This window comes from Stenella coeruleoalba (assembly GCF_951394435.1).
Source record: "Stenella coeruleoalba genome assembly, chromosome: 20".
Taxonomy (NCBI): domain Eukaryota; kingdom Metazoa; phylum Chordata; class Mammalia; order Artiodactyla; family Delphinidae; genus Stenella; species Stenella coeruleoalba.
Window position 1 is genome coordinate 46,611,962 of NC_137166.1, and position 19,876 is coordinate 46,631,837.

Genomic DNA, 19,876 nt, shown 5'->3' on the forward strand with positions numbered 1-19,876 from the left:
GACCATGACCGTGACTCCCTTCACCTCGGGGCCTGCAGCAAAAACACGGCCCACCTATGTATGTGGGGAGCTTGACGCTCAGAGACGAGGCCCAACCCTTCGTGGGTGCCCCGCCCACACTATGCTTCATGCAGAAAAACAGTCCTGCGACTCGCCCTGAAGGAGGGGAGGGAAACAGTCTGAAAGTCACAAAAATATATTAAAATAGCTGTTTTCTTCTCTCGGTGCTGGCTTCCCTTCTTAGTGCCCCTTACCCACCACCCGCCACCGACTTTCAGGGAAAAAGATGCCCAGGCAGGTGCCCCAGCTGCAGCCTGGGGTCTGGGGAGGTCCCTCCAGCCTAGGAGTGACGGCGGCTAACAGTCTCTACAGGCTCGACGCCACCGCCGCCGACGAGGGGGCCGCTGGGAGGCCGGAGGTGCAGGAGGGTCAGGCAGGACGCAGCGGACAGTCGGGCCTTGCCACAGGGACAGAAAACAGAAAAGAAATGAACAGAGTGAAGAGACGGAGAGAGAGAAGTCAAAGCATCGGGGGCAGGGGGCAGAGGAGGGAGGGAAGTGAGGAAGCCAGGGGGGTGGGGGATACGGGAGCCCCTTCAGACGACACCCACCCTGGGGGACAGGGAGGCCCGGAGCCGGGGTTTGAGGCAGCAGATGTTGCTGAGAGGGAGGATGGGGAATGGAGGACAGGAAAAGGGCACTTGGCACTTGGAGAGGTAGAAAAGTGTGTCCTGCCAAGGCCACGGTCAGAGAGGAGAGAACAGAGGACGCGAGAAAAGGGAAAGTCCCAGAGCGGCAAGGCCGGGCCACAATGAGCGTCTCAGACTCAGAAACACCGGGCGAATCCCCAGGAAGCTCAGGCTGGCGGAATGCCTGAGGGAGACAAGCAGTGTCACCCGGCAGCCGGCAGGGGGCGTGCGCGCGCCCTCGCTGAAGACTCTGATGGAGCCTGGAGGCTGGAGAGGGGCCTGCGCCCCGCCCTTGGGCTAGAAGGTCCTGCGGCCCAGTCTTTTGAACACGCTCACAGTGCCCGCGTGGTCCATCTGGGCACCAAGGCCCTCGCTGGAGCTGCTTCCCCGGGGCCCCACCAGAGTCCTCTTAATGGTGACCTTGACCTCAGCCGAGGACTTACTCTTGGTGCTCGTGACCTGGCTGTCCTGGGCCTCCGGCACGAGGGCAGCCTTGCCCAGTCTCTGGACGATGCTGACTTTGGATAGGGACTCCGGCTTCCTCTCGAGCCCAGGTCGTGAGGAAAATGCCAGGCGCCGCAGCGTTGGGGCAGCGGCCGTTGCCACCGAGCTTGTGGCCTTGGCTTTGACAGTTAGTGCGGGCTGGGGACTGGCTTTGGCTGGGGCCCGGCCTAGCTTCTTCAGGACCCCGGCATACTGCAGGACAGAGCTGCTGCTGTCGTTGTCACTGTCCCAAGCCAGATCCTCGTCGGTCTCTGGGGTGGCCCCCAGGCGGCTGAAGACTCCTGTGGGCTGTGGAGGTCAGAGACAGGACAAGTGAGTCACTTAGTCGCTCAACATGCATTCACAGAGAGCTGCCTCATCTGTGCCTACGTCACGGGGCTCACAGTCAGGAAAAACACCCATCGGTGAAGCACTAGACAGTGATCAGAGTCATGAGAGGGCAAGGCCAGGGAGCTGGAGGAGGCCAGGAGAGGAAGGCTCCCTGGAGAGGGACATCAGAGATGAGATCTGAAAGCCGAGTGGAAGTGAGTCGAATAAAGAGGGAGCGGGAGGGGAGGCGAAAGGGAAGACCATTTGCAAAGGTCTACAGGCGAACGTGACAGAAAAGGCAAATTTGGTCATTCGCTCCACAGACATTCTCTGAGTCCCAGGTCAATACCTGGCCCTGTGTTGGGCAGTGCTGGGGACCCAGTGGTGACCAAGACAGGCCTGGTCTTGCTCTCAGGGGGCTCACAGTCCAGTGGGGAAAACAGACCCAGCATCGGATACAGCACAAGTAATTCTCTAATTACGAGAGGGAATACCCTGGAGGTTCAGTGGTTAGGACTCCGCGCTCTCACTGCCAAGGCCCCAGGCTCAATCCCTGGGAATTAAGATCCCATGAGCCTTAATTAGTGTTCTTGGGAGGAGAGGGGAGCGCTGGAGAGCAGGGTACAGGGAGGCCTCATCTCCTCTCAGAGTTCAGGACAGCCTCCTCTGAGGCATCAACGTTTAAGAGAGTAAAGAGTGCCGTCTAAGTCCCCAAGACAGGAATAAGAATCATATTTACGGCACACTCACTACATGCGAAGCTCTTTCCATGGCTGCACCTTCAAGCCACGTGATCCTGAGCGCTATTATCACACTCATGATGAGATTTAGGCAGTGAGAAAAAGCCAGAGTGGGTGAGCCCTGGTGAGCAAGGAACAAGAGGCAGCTGGAGAGCTCCACCAGAGTTACTCAAAGGTGCCACTTGAAGATGCTCACCAGGGCTTCCCTGGTGGCGCAGTGGTTAGGAATCCGCCTGCCAACGCAGGGGACACAGGTTCGAGCCCTGGTCCGGGGACATCCCACGTGCCGCGGAGCAACTAAGCCCGTGCGCCACAGCTACTGAGCCTGCGCTCTAGAGCCCGCGAGTCACAACTACTGAGCCCCCATGCCACAACTACTGAAGCCCACGCGCCTAGAGCCCATGCTCGGCAACAAGAAGCCACCGCAGTGAGACGCCCGCGCACCACGACGAAGAGTAGCCCCCGCTCGCCGCAACTAGAGAAAGCCCGTGCGTAGCAACGAAGACCCAACGCAGCCAAAAATAATAAAATAAAATTTAAAAAATTTAAAAATAAATAAATAAAGATGCTCACCACTGCACCAGACAGCCCCCGCGCTACGCAGCTACACCTCACTCAGTCCTCACGACCACGCTGTGAGGTGCTATACGGAGGAGGAAACCGAGGCACAAAGGGCTTAAGTGACACAGTCAAGGCCATGCAGCCAGGCGGTGGCAGAGACGGATTTGTGCCAGGCGGTGGGCTCAGGCTGCGTCTCCCAAGCACATGCCGTGGTTAGGCCTGCGGGACCGCAGGTGGAGGAAGAAGAGCGGGCTGCGCCTGAGCACGTGGTGAAAAGCCTCTGAAGGGTTTCCCGAGGGCGAGGGGGGAGGGCCTGTCCTGGAGGCAGCACATGCTGCCGCTGTGGGCGAAGGGCTGGAGGGGTTCACAGGAGCTGTGCGGAGACCAGCTAGGAGGCCACTGCCCTACGCAGGCAGGGAGAGGTGGCAGACAGGTGGGGACAGATGGCCCCATCAGACTCAAGACTGCCTGGAGTGGGGACGGTGGGGCACCCGAGACAGGGCCCAGGGGACGTTTTGCTTTGGGGAAAGATGCTGAGGACAGTTTGGGGACATGGTGGTGGGAGGGGTCCGAGGGCGGCATCCATGAGTTGCCAGACCCCCGGGGCTGGAAATCGGGAGAGAGGTCGGGATAGAAGACAGACAGGGAAGCCACCAGTGCAGAGAAGGGCACTGGGCCTGGAAAGGTGGGTGAGACAGGGTGAGATGTATGTGGGAAATGCCAGGAACAACACCCAGGGAAGACAAGAATTTGAGAGTCCCCAGTGGCTCCCCCATTTCCAACTCACTTTATTCCCCATCGTCGTGTCTGCCTTGGTCTCGGCGCCAAGGCGGTCAAACACAGACGTCCTGTGGAGACCTGGGAGGGAAGTGAGGCCATGAGCCAGCGCCTGCTGGGTGGCCCCTGGGGGCCCAGGCCTGGCTGAGCACCGCCGTGCAGACAGGGAGGGGTCGACACAGCCAGCCCAGACCCCAGGCAGCTCTGGTCCAAGCAGGCACCGACTGGGCCCAGTTAGGTTTTACGTCTATGTTGTCGGCTAACACTGACCTTAACCCACACACTTCTGGCTAGTGCCAAATGTGGGAAGGATCAACTAAAATGGACACTTCCGGTCCTCACACCTTAGTACCAATTCATGAAGTGTATGTGCGGGAAGAGTTCTTAATCCCTTCTGGTTCCTTTCCCTATTTTGGGGGCCATGGGCCTCTCAGAGAACCTGATGAATGGTAATGCTCTCCCTAAGTTACAGCCTAAAAAGCCACTAACAGGAGAATGCTTACTAGACTACAGCACAGAAGTACTACGAAAATATTCAACGACCATTAAAAAGAATGAAGATGAAAAGATCTTCAGTAAAAAAGTTACAGAACAATACATACAGGACAATGCTATTTGTGCTTAAAAAGAAAAAAATGCCTGGATATGTGTAACTGTACAAACAGATGCATTTACATTCATAGATGCTGGTCTGGAAAGGTCAACAATACGTGTGGGATACAGGAGTGAGGGGAGAGAGTTTGTTCTTACTGTACATGCTTCTGCATCGCTGGATGTTTTTCCATGAGAACGTTTACAATATCCTAAATGGAACACTGTAAGGAAGACCATCTCTGTACCACCAGATTCAAATCCCAGCTGTGGACTGAATCTCAACCAGACACCTCTGGCTCGTAACGACGGTTCCTACTGTCTTGGGCACCTGCCCTCAGCCAGGCACAGTCACTCACTTAACAGGCAGGCTAGCACTGAATCCGTGCCACGGTCCCTCGGGGAAGAGGCGCCAGCTGAGGCACCGAGGAGCCCTGCTATGCTAACGGCAGGACAAGAAGACAGAGGCAGTGATGCGTCCTCCTCTACTATGGCCACCATCACTGTCCCCTCCGTCCAAGGCCCCCTGGACCCCATCAGAGCCTGCTTCTGGGCCACTGCCTGTAGGACGTGACCAACCCTGCAAGATGCAGCGAAAGGGAAACACAGTCTGTGCCGCCCACTCCCCACCGGGGCCAGTACCTTTCGCTGCCTGCTGCTGCTCCAGGATCTTACGGGTCCGGGCAGTGGTGCCTTTGGGCATGTTGATAATGTACTTCCCCTCCATCTCGGCCGTGACCCGGCGCCGCTTGGTGGGACCAGTCAAGCTCTCCTCCTCCTGGCGGGCCAGGGCTGCTGGGGGAGGAGGGGGTGGTGAGCGTCTTCTGGGATGGAATGTTCTCCTGGGGTGGGGGCTGGGCGCCCTGCAAAGGGCACACACGTGCCCTTTATCGCCACGCTTTCACCTGACTGGAATCCCTTATCCTCCCAGCCACCCCCAAGGCCACTGGCTGAACCACCGGGAAACTCAGGGGTCTGGGCACAGTGGGGTCGCAGAAGGCTGTGGCGGGCCTCCCAGGCTCTCTGTGGCTCTGGCCCTCTGTCCCCCAGCAGGCTCACCTCCCAGCCCAGCCAGAATCCCCTCAGATGGGGAAACTGCTGGGTGGTGGAAAAGCCATCTAGGTGGTGCTTTCACAGGTGTAATCACTTTTTAAAAATGAGTCAAGGTCTATACTTACAATCTGTGCACCGTGCATAAGTAAATTACACCTCAATTTAAAAGAAAGACTCTCCTCAAATGTGTTGAGTTGAAGAGAGCCAGTCCCTCCCAGGCTCCCCATCTTTTCAATACTTTAGAAATGAATTTTAACTTTCTTGCTCGTGGCACATAAATCGAAAGATCAGAAGGAGGATGAGGCACTTGCAGACACACGTGGTCAAAAGGGGGCACATGTGATGGAGGTGTACGGGGTGTGATGGGGCTGGGGGCCAGGACAGCCAAGCCCCCACCCTGGGCCTCTGTTTCAACTTGGGCCAAGATCACTGCTGTGGGGATGGGTCCAACAAAGGCAGGAGAGTGTGATGGACAGGAGGGCCTGGAAGCCCAAAGGCCGGAGTCCCATTCCCAGCTTACCAGCTGAGACCTGGAAGAGGAACGGCAGCCAAGCATGGAAAAGTCTGTGGAAGAGGAAGGTGTGGGAGAAGGGAACATCAGGGCAAAGGCCCCACGACGGGAAGCAGCCTGGAGGGGAACCGAGGCAGCAAGCGAGATGTGAACCCACGTGTCGCAGGGCCCAGTAAGGCCATGGGGGAAGATGACCTTATTAGTGGAACAATGGGAAGCCCTGGAGAGTTCTAGACAAGGGTGTGAAAGGATCAGATTGAAGGTTTTAAAGGATCCCTCTGGCCGCTAAGAGGAAAGGTAGCTTCTTTACCTTTGACCCCAGGCATCAAGCACAGGGCCGGGCACCACTGCGGGGCTCAGTGACCATCTGTTAAAAAAGACTGAACCACCCATAGTCAACAATACTGTACTGTACACTTAAAATTTTGTGAAGAGGGTAGAGCTCACGTTAAGTGTTCTTACCACAATAAAATAAGAAGTACAAAAAGACTGAAACAGCCACCGCATGAGAACTGCAGTGCACCCACGCTTAAGGACACCATCTCGAGCGCTTCCAACCATCCTCTGGGGCGGGTGTCACCAGCCCCCTTCTACAGTGAGGCCCACAGAGGTGCAGTGATCTGACCAAGTCTGAACACTCTGGACACCTTGTAGCCTCCAAAGCACCCTGCAACGTTGGGAGCACGTCCCCCAAATACCGTCTGCCAACCCACATTCGCCCCCAGCTCCTCCCACCACCTGCCTGAGTCCCCTCACCGGCAGCCTTGGCACTCTTTGCTGCCATCTTGTTGGACACAGTGACAGAGATCTTGGAGGTGCTGGTGTCCGGCCGCCTGGGGGGAGTGCCAGGTGGGGAGTCTCGGTTCAGGCTGTTGGTGATCATCCGGGAGGCGGCTGCCAGGAGGAAAGAGGAGAGTCCAGTGGGGCGGGGCCCTGGGAAGGGGTCAGGATGGGGAAGGCAACCTTGGGACCGCAGCATGGGGATAGGGCAGCCAGAGGCACCCTGTGGCTGCACTGTCAAGGCAGGCATGCTTGGGGTGGGCCTGTCTTCCCAGTAACTAGCCCGCCCCTCCCTGCCCTGGGGGCCTTTCCTGAGGCCCCAGACCAGATGGGTTCCTAGCACACTTCACCTATCAGTTACCCAGCCCTGCACTGAGCATTTCCCTCCCCTCTCCCTCCACCACGCTGGCCTCCAGGATCTTCCTCGCTCAGCAAGTACACGCCCACTCAGGGCACTTTGCTGTTCATAGGTCTGGCGTGCAGCTCCCCCCGTAGCAATGGGCTTGCTCTGTCTCTGCGTTCAGGTCTCCTCTCAGACGGCATCTCCTCAGAGAATACTTCCCTGCCCTTATTACTGCTTGACATGAAAATTACATTTGTTTGTTTACTGGTAGACTCTCCCACAAGACTGTACTTATAATAACACAGAGGAGACACTGTCTGTTTATCGCTGTATCCCCAGTGCCAACCACAGTTTCTGGTACTTCACAGGTCTTCAGTAAACATCTACTGAAAAGATGAACATGGTCACCGAACCTCCCAACACCCCTACTAGACAGGCTTCACTGTAAACCAATTTTATAGATGAGGAAACTGAGACTCGGGGAGTGGGGTCACTCAGCTAGGGCCCTGGGCAATGTGGGTCTGGCTCCAGTTGGGCTGGGGCAAGAAAAGAGGTGACCTCCCTCAGGGTTGGAAAGCAGTCTCTGGCCCCCCTGAATTCTGTGGAGCAGGAGAAGGGATGTCCCAGGGTGCAAGGTGGGCTACAGCGAGCAGACTGGAGGGCCAATTCCAGCGGGGGGAGGAGACGGACTGTGTCTCCAGGTGCAGCTGCTGCTAGCTTCAGAGTACGGGTTTGCTGAGCTCTTGGGGAAGCCCTGCAGGGAGGGGAGAGGGGGAACCTTCACGCTACTATCGCTTGCTCAGCAGGCCCAGCACCAACCCCCGCCCCACAATGGCTTTCAGACTTTGATATTTTGTCCTACCTACCCCCAAAAAAGCCTTCTCTCTTTCTGCCATGTGCTGTCTCTCAAAGCCTCCTAAAGTCCCCCATAATGACCCTCAACACCTGATTATAATTCCATATTGCTTGGTTACTTTTTAAACTATAACTACAGCAGACAGAAAAAGACATCAAACCTACACAGATCGTTTAACATCAATTCCCATATACCCACCACCCAGGTCAGGAACGGGAGCACTGCTGGCACCCAGAAGTCCGGGGATTGGCCCTTCCCAACGAGACCTTCTCCCTCCCCACCACCCAGGAAGAAATGGTCGGTTTTCAGGCCTGCTCACTGCTGTTGATGATTTGGCATACACCCTCCCGTGATCTTCCCAAGACACTTCTTCAGCCCGATAGGGGTGGCTTGCTTTCTTTTTTTTTTTTTGGCCTCGCCCGGGCCCCGGCAGTGAAATCGCCGAGTCCTAACCATTGGACCGCCAGGGAATTCCCAGGAGTGGCTTTCTGTTGAGTGGCTGTGTGGAATCTGCGCCCAGAGCCTCCACTCACAGCACTCTGACAGGCCAAATGCAACACGATCGGGATTTTCTGCTACAAAACATAAGCAGTTGAGACGGCCTGCCTCTTGCAATGGCCACAGAGGGCAAGGTCTTGCTTAAAAGGGATATGGTGTTTTCTCACGCCAGGTAAGCATCACCTGGGTGGAGGGGAAACAGCTCTGTCTGTGAGCCACTGAAGCTGAGTTGCAGTCAGACGCCAGAGTACAACGAACTGTTCTTTGTTCCTCCCAGTGCGGACACACATGTTCAATATTACAAAGTGTACACAAGTGACCGGAATGTTTTGGGGTACTCTTCTCCACCCTTTTCCATCTGTGCCTGTTTCCCCTACTCTTTTAACTGCCTATTTTCTCCATTAGTATTTTTGTTTTAATTTTTTAAACTTATTTTAAACTATTTAAGAGACTCAAAAATGGCAAAAAAAAAGTACATACTACCTGCTTACATTTATATAGGTTTGAAAGATTGGCAAAACTAACCAAAGCTGTTAGAAATCAGGGCAGTGGATACCCTTGAGAGGTGGTGAGTGATGTCAGTCATCTTTTCTGTTTCTGGATTTGGACGCCGCAGGCTACATGCGTGCTCCATTTGTGAAAAGTCATTCAGCTGCCCCTCTGTCATCGGAACCCTTTTCTGTATGTCAGTTGAGAGGGATCACTGCAGAAACGAACCCAATTTGTTCAACTTCCCTTCGTCCATGCCTTTGGGTAGGCCCTGACCACACTGATGCTGGGCCTAGCCATGTGACTGGCTTTGGCCAATGGGACAGAAGCAAATGTTACACAAGCAGAGACGTAAGAGGTGCTTTGCACATTGGGTCCTGCCTTCTCATGCTGCTTTTGGGAACCCTTCAATCACCACGGTGTAGATGAGCCTGGGCTAGCCTGCTGGATAATGAGAGACGTGTGGCCAAGTCACCTCTTTTGGCCCAGATGACACCAAGCCAACCATCAGATGTGTGAGGGAGGCCATCCTAGATCAAGAGATCTAGGAGCTGCCAAGTGACCACTGAGATCAGCTGAGCTGTCCCGGAGCAGAAGTGACCAGCCAAGTCACAGAACCACGAGAAATAAAAGTCTGTGTTTTCAGCAACATGGATGGACCTAGAGATTATCATACTAAGTGAAGTAAATCAGACAGACTTAAAAAAATGATACAAATGAACTTATTTACTAAACAGAAATAGACTCACAGACAGAGAAAACAAACTTATAGTTACCAAAGGGGAAAGGGCGGGGGGGGCTGGATAATTTAGGAGTTTGGGATTCAAATATACACACTACTATATATGGAGTAGATAACCAACAAGGCCCTACTGTGTAACACAGGGAACTATATTCACTGTTTTATAATAACCTATAATGGAAAAGAATCTGGAAAAAGAACATATATATAGGGAATTCCCTGGCGGTCCAGTGGTTAGGACTCTGAGCTTTCGTTCCACTGCAGGGGGCACGGGTTCGATCCCTGGTCAGGGAACTAAGATATATATGTGTGTGAGTGTGTGTGTGTGTGTGTGTGTATAACTGAATCACTTTGCTGTATACCTGAAACTAACACAACAGTGTAAATCAACTATATTTCAATAAAAATTTTTGTTAAAAAGTCTGTGTTTAAGCCAGTTTTGCGGTGGCTTGTTAAGCAGCAAAAGCTAATCAATACGTATGTTAAATCTTTTAAGTGTCACACTGCTGAAAAAAACAAAAGTATAAACACAGTTGATTCTTACCATTCAGATTCCATTTTGTAAATTCGCCTGTTCACAAATTTATTCGTAACCTCAAAACGAATACTCGTGCTGCTCTGTGGTCATTCACAGACATGCACAGAGAGGCAAAACACTTGAGTCGCCCAACACACGTTCCCAACTGAGGTCAAACAAGGCGACGCTCTGCCTTCCTGTTGCAGCTCTCACTTAGTAAACAAGTCTATTTAGTGCCACAGTCTATTTACGGTCTCCTTATTGCTATTTTCACATCTTTGTGCTTTTTGTTAGTGATTTTGCTGTTTAAAATGGCCCCCAAGCATGGTGATAAGGTGCTGTCTAGTGTCCCAAGTTCAAGAAGGCTGGGATGTGCCTTATGGAAAAAATACGTGCGTTCAATAAGCTTCGTTCAGGCAGTTTTAGTGCTGCGGGCTGTGAGTTCAATGTTTATGAATCAACACCATATATTAAATAAGGTGTCTTGGAACAGAAACACACATAAATAAAGTTGTGTATTGGTCAGATGATGAAAACGTGGTGACCCCGTATTCCCCTGGGAGAAGTGATTCAGTATTCACTGACTCGGTGTTCGCAGTGGCTGTGTAGAATGGAATGACCACAAACGAAAATCCACTGTATATACAGCCACTCACTACCTAAGAGACGAGAGCCTCGGATGCCTTTGCTTCCACCTCTGCGAACTCCACTGCCGAAGGAAAGGAGGCCTGAACACATGGGACTCACCGCTAGAGGCGCCTCGGCGAATCTCGCCTGGAAGGGGGCTGGGGCTGCAGGGCACCGATTCAGTGGCAGCTTTGCACATGTCCTGTAAAGAAAACAGGTGCCCGGTTACCATGGGGACAGGGGCATAAGCTGGCGGAAGAGGGAACCCAGATATCTGAGCAAAACTCGGGGAATCAGAGCCTGAGCTGTTAGTGCTTTCAAAACATTTCCCTCCTAATCATAATGAAGCATCAGACACACCCAAGCTGAGGGACATGCTGCTACAGAACACCTGACCAGTACTCTCCACAACTGTGAAGGTCATCAAAAACCTGGGAAGACTAGGAAACTGTCCCAAATCAAAAGAGACTAAGGAGACGTGAGAAGTAATGCCATGTGGTATCCTGGAACAGAAAAATGACATTAGTGGAAAATCTAATGAAATCCAAATAGTCTATAATTTAGTTAACAATAGCATACTACTAATGTCCATTTCTTAGTTTTGACAAATGGACCATGGCTATGGAAGATGTTAACATTAAGGGAAGCTGGGTGCAGGAAGTACAGAAACTTTCTGTACGACTGTTGGAACTTTTCTATAAATCTAAAATTGGTCTCAAATTTAAAAGTTTAAAGAAATCGTTTTGCTCAGTGACCTCCGTGATAACTCAGCTAACGTCCCTGGCTTGAGAAAGCCCTCGCTGCGGGGTCTTGCCCTGGATGGTGGACAGACGAAGGCCTGTCCCTGGGATGGAGGGAGCTACTAAAATTGACGAGAATAAGCCCAGCTGCCATCACTCGGTAAAGTGGAGTGCTGGAGAGCGCAGCTCTGAAGCAAGCTTCCTTCTCAGTCAAGCGGAGGGAGGAGTAAGTGAGCTCATATTCGTAGAGGACGAAGACAGGGCCTGACAGGCCACGGCAAGTGCTTGGTAAGCGCTAACTATCGTAACTAAACGAGCTCTTCACTCCAGGCCTGGCACTTGATGCCACATACACCCTCTGGTAAATGGCCACAGCGACCCCATGCAGCAGGGCTGTGTGAAAAGCCTGTTTCAGAGACTCGGGGAGGTGAAATCACTAGTCCAAGGTCACTGTAAGCAGAAGGGCCAAGAAGGGAACCACCATGTTGTTGGCCAAGCCACCACTGGGTCCCACATAGAGAGCTCCTGTTCTGGGGACAGAGAAAGAGTCCTGGTACGGATAACTATCATGAGGAAGATGAAAACTAGTAATAATAATACTTAAAGCGAGCCCCTACTGCGGCCTGCTGTTTACACTGTCCTAGGGCTTTATATAACTTAGTACTCACAACCCTCCTGCGAAACTGGTTTGCCTACGTACATCCTACAGGTGGAGAAAGTAAGGTTCAGAGAGGTTGGGCAACATGCCCGATGTGACACAGCAAACAGTGGAACCAGCCTTGGAATCCAGTCTGCCTACCTTTACTTCCAAGCCTCCAGTCGGCTCTGCCACTGCCCCCCTACCCCACCCTAAATCCAGGGACAGAGGGGTCCAGTGGAGCACCCACCTGGCGGTGCACCACCTTGGCATGCTTGAGGATGGCAATGATGTCGCCCACCACAGTCACGCCCAGCTCATTCATGATCTCCTTGTTGAGATCCAGCAGCATGCTCTTCTGGATCCTGCAGGGGAGGGTCGGCAGGGAGGCCACAGTGGGCCAGGGTGGGTGGGCCAGCCAGCCCCCTGACTCCCCTCCTTTCCCCAGGTTCAGCCCCGTCCCCTCGGCAGCCTTACCTGTTATCCACAAACATCACTGCGTAATTGACAGCAGGTCCCGGAGGAATGCCGGCTTCCTTAAAGAACTGGATCCACTCGGAAGTGGCTGGGGGGTGGGGGCATAGACAGGGCTCATTATTCACGTTACTCTCCTTAGAGAAGAGCAGCAGCAAACCACAACAGCAGCAGCTCCCGCAAATTAAATGCTCATCAAACGCCAGGCCCTGGGCCTGAGAGCTCTGCATATACGACGGAACTAAGCCGGCCTGACAGCCCTGTGGGTTAGGCAGCATTGACGCCCGCATTTTGCCAGTGAGGAAACTGAGGCAGGGAGAGGTCGGGGGACCCTCCCCAGGCCACCCTGTTAACAAGAAGCAGACTTCCCAAGGCCCTGTGCTTCCATACCGCCCTTCTCCTTGCAGCTCTGCCCTGCTCTGGAGCGTGACCCGCAGCAATCACCCCCCCATGCTTGGCCAATGACTGGTTTGGGGGAGCCAGGACTCTGGGTTCTCCATCCAGGTCCCCATCAGCAGGTGCGGGCCCCGAGGGTGACAGGGTTCATAGGTGGATGGAAAGAAGGGTTGCAGAGCTGACCCCTGGGTGTCAGAAGCAACCCACACACCAGGTCCTCCTCTAGGCACTGGGGATACCGCAGGGCACAAGACAGAGTCCCTTTCCTCATGGAGCTGACATTCTAGTGATAACAGCACTGATGTCCTTGGTCATCGTGCAGACTAAAGAGGAAGTCCACAAAAAGGGCTCTAAGTGGCACATGGCCCAGAGGATGTCCTCAACCCACTGCAGCCATCACGATGATGATGATGATGAAGGGGATAATGGTGATGATGATGCCACCGCTACACATGGAGCCAAGACCAGGCAGACCCCATCCATGTAGCTTGATTGCTTCCAAAGTTCTTTCCTGGCCTCTTGGGTGTGACCTTCAAACTGACCCTGACCTGTCAGGCCAGGTGTTAGAGACGATCATTGGTTCCAAGGAGAACTTTTCTTTCACATTTTAATATCTCTGAAACTAGGATTTACCTCACAATTGATGGTGTGCCACAATTTAATTGGCAACATTTTTTTCTTTATCTTTCTCAGGGTACATAACAGTACATCCAACAATCCATGCTATTTTAGATAAGAAGAAATTCGGTGTTACTATGCCCGTTTTGCTGGTAAGACAACTGAGGCTCAGAGCAGGGAAAGAGACACACTCTGGATGAGACACTGCATGGGTGGGGGGTAGGGGGCTCAGGCGCATCCCCTCCCGAAGAGGCCCCTGCCCACCCAGCCGCAGGCCAGTCCCCCTGGGCCTGAGGCAAGTGAGGAGCTCATGCCCTCAGGACATCCTCCAGCAGCCCAGAGGAAAGGCGGACCTTTTTCTACTTTTCACAGGCACTATTCACCTGTCCAGGCATGGGGCCCTGGGTTCCCTTAGCCAAAAGCAGGCACCTTTGGTCTAAGTGTCAAAAACTACCACACAATAGTTCCATTTATGTGAAATGTCCAGAAGAGGTAAATCTGTAGAGATCTATAGGGACAGAAAGTAGATGAGTGGCTGCCAGGGACTGGGTGGGAGAGCAGGGGGGAGGGGGGAGTGAATGCTAATGGGTATTCGGGTTTTGCGGGGAGTGATGAAAATATTTTGAAATTGATTGTGGTGACAGTTGCATAACTCTGCGAACACAGAATATAAAGACCATTGACTCGTACGCTTCAGTGAATTGTATGAAATGTGAACTGCCTCTCAATTAAGCTGTTATTAAGGGGAGGAAAAACACCACATAGGTTGGGGGTAGCTAGCTGCCTGAAGCAACGTCAAGGAACGGCAAAAGTCCTCCTGTCTGGTCCTCACCATCATTTCGTGTCCTACTAAGGAGGAAAATATGCTGCCAATTAAATGATCACAAGCACCAGCTGTAAGATGAACCCCCACTTCAGAAATATTAATATGGGCCACGATGTGTGTCTTGGACTCAGAGGAGTGGCTTGCTGTACACACCAGGAGACATGCACTAGAAGATTCACGGCAGCTTGTCTGCAACCCAGAAACAATGCAATATCCACTGACAATAGCATCGACAGACAAATGGTGGCTGCTCACACAGTAAATACTACGGAGCAGTGCAAAGCAAAGAACTGCAGCTACACACAGCACCAGAGATGACTCAGACACTGCGCTGAGCAACAGAAGCCAGACACGGAAGACCTCACGGCACGACTGCATTCACGTAAGTTCAAAACCAAGTCTATAGGAATGTTTTCATTCGTGGTACAACTATAAGAAAGGTAAGGAGAGATTATCACAAAGAGAAGATAGTGGTTTATTCCATCTGGAGGAGGGAGGGGGTGTATGATTGGGTTGGAGCCCTCAGGGGGGCAGGCAGTATTCTAGTTCTTGACCTGGACGGTGGTTAGAGGGGGGGTGCTTTTTTAAAACCTTTTTATTGAACTATCATGTTCACCCACAAAAGTACACACAAGTCGATACATTTTCATAAACCAACATACCCATGTAACCAGTCCCCAGATCAAGAAATGAAACATTTCCAACATTCCAGAAGCATCTCCTGCCTCACATTCCCCAGGCAGTCACTTCTCCCTGCCTCGCAAGGGCAGTCAACACTTTCCAGCGGCACAGATTGATTTTGCCTGCTTCTGTGCTTTACATAAATAGAATCATAAAGGATGCACTCAGACGTTTGCTTTTTAATTGCTCTTATGACCACACAAATATGTTTTACGTACTCTTCTATATGTACAAATCTCCAAAAATTTAAAAGCTACCAGCTGGTAATCTCTGTGCTTTGGCAATCCCCAAGTACAGAGTTCGAAGAGAATGTGGTGATAAAGCTCATGAGAGTAATAACAGCTATAACATTTGCTGAGAACCATGCCCAAGGTTTCACATGCAATAACCTCCTAATCCTTACAACATCCCAGGATGTTACTATCTCCATTTTACAGGTGAGAAAATCGAGGCTCTGAGAGGTCATATGAGAAATCTGCTGGACTTCAGGACTTTATGGCCTGAAGTTCTTTATGGCCAAAATACGTTGTCAGCAGGCCCAGATACAGAGCGGAGGTGGATAGGCCCTGGGCAGGCCCTGGCCCTCCCTCCGCGTTCCCCGGAGCACAGCTGTTCCTGCCAGTGACCAGCCCTCCCTCCCCCAGCCTGCCCCCCCCACCAAGGTCATACCTCAGAAAGGGCAGAGGGGAGAGGGGGCCCCAGAGAAAAGACTCACCCATAGTTACAGAGACCATTGTCTCCCTCGCCTTCACTCTGCTCCCTGGAGCCTGCATGAGAGAACAAGGGGAGAGCACCCATGAGTCGCCGCCGGCTAAGTGTCCGTCCCTCTCTCGCTGCCTGTCTGCCTGCCAGGGGAGAGTTCCTGGGCTGGGGGCTCACAGCCCAGGAATAGCCTGGAGCAGCTGGCAGGAAGTCAGCCTGGGGCAGAGCTGTCACCACAACTATCACTCCTGCCTCGGATAAGGCCCAGGGGCAGCAAATGTCCACATCTCCATTCCCACACACCTCACAAGTTTCTGGCTGGAATAAGAGAGGGACAGAAAAAAAGACACCCCCTGCCCAAGACCTTAACCATAAATACCCATTCATTCACCCACTCAAAAACTCTTTCCTGAGAACCTACTGTGTGTGAGGCACTGTTCTAGGAGCCAGGAATACTGAGGTTAACAAAAACCAGAGCTTGAGGACTTCCCTGGCGGTCCAGTGGTTAAGACTCCGCGCTTCCACTGCAGGGGTCACAGGTTCGATCCCTGGTCAGGGAACTAAGCTCCCACATGCCGCAAGGCACAGCAAAAAACAAACAAACTCCAGAGCTTGGCATCTAGGTGGGGACACGGGAAACAGGGAGACAGAGAGTAAACAAGCAAACCACTTGACAATATCACGTGTCAGAAAGGCTTTAGCCTTATGGAGAAAACACAGAGGGCCCGGGAAGGGAGGGCTTGCAATTCTAAATGGGTGGTCAGAGAAGAGCTCTCTAAAGTGACATGTAGAGGCCTGAAGGAGGTGGAGGGGTGAGCCATGCAGTTTTACAGAGGAAGCGTGTTCCAGGAGAAGGTACAGCAAGTCCAGTGCCCTGAGCCAGGAGCCCATCTGGCATGTCCGTGGGGCAGCAGGGATAGGGGAGGGAGCAAGGAGGCAAGTGAGAGCGGCCAGGGCAGAGGGGTGGGGCACCAGTCAGGAGGGGGTCCCAGAGCGGAAATGGAAAACCAGTTTTCGCTTGGGTAAGATCAGCAGGTGCCAGAAAGGTGTTAAAGACGTATTAGCCCCAACGGAGACTTCCTCCTGCACGTGAACAGCAGTGTTGAAAGAGAACTAACAGAAATCATTTCCTCACCTGATGCTTCGCCACTACCTGACTCCACGACCACCTGTCCCATGCTGCCCCGGCCCAAACTTCCCACCTGGCCCGCCTCTTCTCAGTCCCTGCCCTCTCCCCTCACGCTGCTCCCCTCCACCCACTCCAGCCCCCAGTTCTGATCCTTTTCACCCACCCCACCTCTGCCTCCTCTACAGGTGCAGAAGGCCCACTGTCCAGCACCTTTCTGTTTACCATCACATACAATCTGCCCGTTCCCGTCCCCCCTCACCAACAATTCTGATGGTATCACAGAGATAGTACAAGAGTAAGGACTCTGGAACCAGACTTGCAGGATTCAAATCTGGCTCTACCACTTACTAGCTGTGTGACCTTGGCAAGGGACTTCACCAGTCGGGCCTCAGTGTCCCCATCTGTAAACCGGGATGGTACAAACATTACTTGCCTTAGAGGACTGCTGTGGGGCTAGATGAGTTTCTATGTACAAAGCGCTCAAGAGTGCCTGGTGTATACTAAGTACCTGCTCTAGAAGTGCTGGTTCTTCTTATTCCCCCAGCCTCCCACCCCAGCTTTCCCTCTGACACCCAAGTGCTTTGCCTGCCACCCACTTTTCACACAGAACGTCACCTGTGCCTGGAATGCTTGCTCCTCCTGTCCTCCTGGCAAGCTCTCCATCACTCTGATTGGCTGCCACCTGCTTTGTGAAGCCTTCCCAAAGTCCCCAGATGTGAGGCTCTCTCCTCTACTCCCAAGTAGGATGATGAACATGACCACGCACATCACTTCACCCTGTACTCGGCTCCTAATATCCCTTTTCCCTTTGGGATTTTACCACTGGACAAAGACAATACAACCAACATCTCTCAAAGAGCAAAAGGCACGGAGAGGCTTCAGTGAGTTAGACAGAACAACAGCATTTCACACACCAGGCACTATCTATGCACCAGGACCAATGCCAGGCATCACACTGATGCCTCACAACCTCCTCATGAGTGAGGACTATAATTAGCCCCATTTTAATCAATGAAAAAACCAACTCATTGTGGTGCAGTCATTTGCCAAATGCCACATCTAGCAAGCACTTTACCAGGACTCAAAAACAAGTTCTCCCTGATTCCAATGCCCATGCAGTAGCTCCTGCTGAATGTTTACGTGCCAGGCACTGAATATGTTCACATCTCAGTGACTCCCCACAACCACCCACGGTAAAAAGTAAAAGTGATCTCCAAGTTACAGATTAGAGTGGCAGGTCCGAGGTCACACAGCAAGTAACTACAGGGCCAGGGTTTGAACCCAAGTCCGTCAGTGGCTATGATTAACACTGGTCAAGGGATTACTATGAGCCAGGCACTGTGGTCTGTCTGTCTTTGCAAAGTTTCAGTTAACACTGACTAGGAGGCTCTAAGTACTGGTATCCTCCCACTATAACTGCAGAATTCCCTGCTAGACTCAAGTGTCCTCTCTCCACCACCAAAAGCCCATCTCCAGCACAGTGAAGATTATATAACATTAACAATAACAGAAAAATGACAGCTCCCGCAATTCAAATAATCACCATGCACTAGACTCTTCATCCTAAGCCCTTAGAAGGCTTGGCTCCAAATCTTGAGTTTACCACTTCCTAACCCTGACTCTGGGGCAAGTGGCTTAACCTTTCTGGATCTCACTCCCTTCAACCATAAAATAACAATGATAGGAGTTATTGTACATCAACTATACTTCAATTAAAAAAAAAAGAAGGATAAGCATATCTATTCTTAAAGTGCTTAGCAGGGTTAAAAGAGTTTACAAACGCCAAGCCCTTAGAACAATGTTCAGTAGGTTTTGTACATGTGCATTAAATAAATCTTAAGTGAGTCAGGAAAAGGGTAGGACAGTCACTAAGCTGATGTCAGTCATATGCAAAGTGTGAGCTGAGAACAGAGTATAACTCAACAGGGTCCATGGGATCTGACAACATAGAACCACAATAGTACAAGTTATCCCCTTTTCAATTCTTTCAGTTTCTGTCTACAATTTAATAGACCGTACTGCTTCCATTGGAGTTCAGGTTAAGTTTTCCTTCTTCTCACGGCCAAAATGCTAGTTTTCCATTAACAAAGCAATACAAATTTTCTTTCTCAAATGAACTGACTGGAGGAAAATGCATCAGTTTTAAAGAAAACGGAAAACGTAATACTAAGGGATTTGGCATAACTTATCAAATAGTAAGTGGAGGGATGTCGATTTGCCCAGCTCCAGATTCCAAGTTTTTCCTATCGCCGTCTCTGAGCTTCCTTCCTCCTCTCTTCCTTGCAAGTCCCATCTACACCAATGACTCTCAGAATCATTTTTATTATAGTCCCAATCTACTGAGCTCCTGCTCTCTACTGTCAGGTCCTATGCTAAGGAGTTTACACGCACATTTCATCAGCATCCTCACAATGACTCTATGATATTGGGGCTAATAGCCTTCGTTGTATAGACGAGGAAAACGAGGTTCAGACAGGTGAAGGCACAGTTCCACTACCACAAAGTGTAGCTAGGACTTGAACTGAGATCTGCTGGCTCCCAATTCCACGCTCCCACACCCAGCTCTTCCACACCAAGTACAAACATCATCAACAATACAAACAATAACAGTATAGCAACCAAGTGAGCAGTGTGCCAGACGCTGAGCTAGGGGCTCCGACATGCACGAGCTGACTTCTCACTCCAACCCATAAAGAGGATGCCATAGCCAGATTCTGATCCCCATCCTACAGAGGAGGCAACTGAGGTTCAGAGAAAGAAGTAGCTTGTCAAGAGCCGAGTCGCACAGCGGCGCCAGGACTGAGTCCGGAACCCCGGGCGCCATTCATTCCCACCTCATCCAACCCAGTCCCACCACCCACGGCCCGCGCCTCACCTGGCCCTCTGGGCCCGCGCCCACTCGCGCCGCCCGCCCTCCCACCCGGCGGCGCCAATTGTCAGACCCTCCTCCTTCGGCCCGGCTGCCCGCCCCGGAAGCACCGTCCTCAACGCCGGAAGCCGGACTTACCGGCCCGCGGCCGCTCTAGCCCTCGGGGTAGCCACCAGCGAGAGCACAGCGGCAACCGTCACGTGACCACCCGCACTCTC

The 19,876-nt window shown here is 52.2% G+C and overlaps 1 protein-coding gene across 7 annotated transcripts; it reads right to left on the reverse strand.

Annotated features, from left to right (window-relative positions):
- Nucleotides 1-841: 841 nt before the first annotated feature.
- LOC307179477 (uncharacterized protein C19orf47) lies at nt 842-19,811 on the reverse strand. 7 transcript variants are annotated; one of them, XM_079908683.1, is made up of 11 exons: nt 19,665-19,700; nt 17,138-17,190; nt 16,082-16,279; nt 15,674-15,725; nt 12,441-12,528; nt 12,214-12,328; nt 10,707-10,788; nt 6,491-6,628; nt 4,813-4,962; nt 3,590-3,660; nt 842-1,480 (listed from the first exon to the last, which is right to left on the reverse strand). In XM_079908683.1, exons 4-11 carry the CDS (start codon nt 15,690-15,692, stop codon nt 986-988), a joined length of 1,158 nt encoding a protein of 385 aa, XP_079764809.1. In that variant the 5' UTR covers nt 15,693-15,725; nt 16,082-16,279; nt 17,138-17,190; nt 19,665-19,700; the 3' UTR covers nt 842-985. The 7 variants fall into 7 exon arrangements, with proteins under 7 accessions (XP_079764809.1, XP_079764806.1, XP_079764807.1 ...); XM_079908680.1 differs by having other exon boundaries at nt 4,813-4,965; XM_079908681.1 differs by lacking the exon at nt 17,138-17,190 and having other exon boundaries at nt 4,813-4,965; nt 19,665-19,746.
- Nucleotides 19,812-19,876: the final 65 nt, after the last annotated feature.

Bases quoted from the DNA above. Each gene is read 5' to 3' on its own strand.
- LOC307179477 (XM_079908678.1), bottom strand. From the start codon at position 12,727: ATGCGGGCGTCAATGCTGCCTAACCCACAGGGCTGTCAGGCCGGCTTA. The intron at 12,329-12,440 runs GTAAGGCTGCCG...CCTCCCCTGCAG, and splicing joins GTGATGTTTGTGGATAACAG to GATCCAGAAGAGCATGCTGC. The intron at 3,661-4,812 runs GTACTGGCCCCG...CTTCCCTCCCAG, and splicing joins GCAGCAGCAGGCAGCGAAAG to GTCTCCACAGGACGTCTGTG.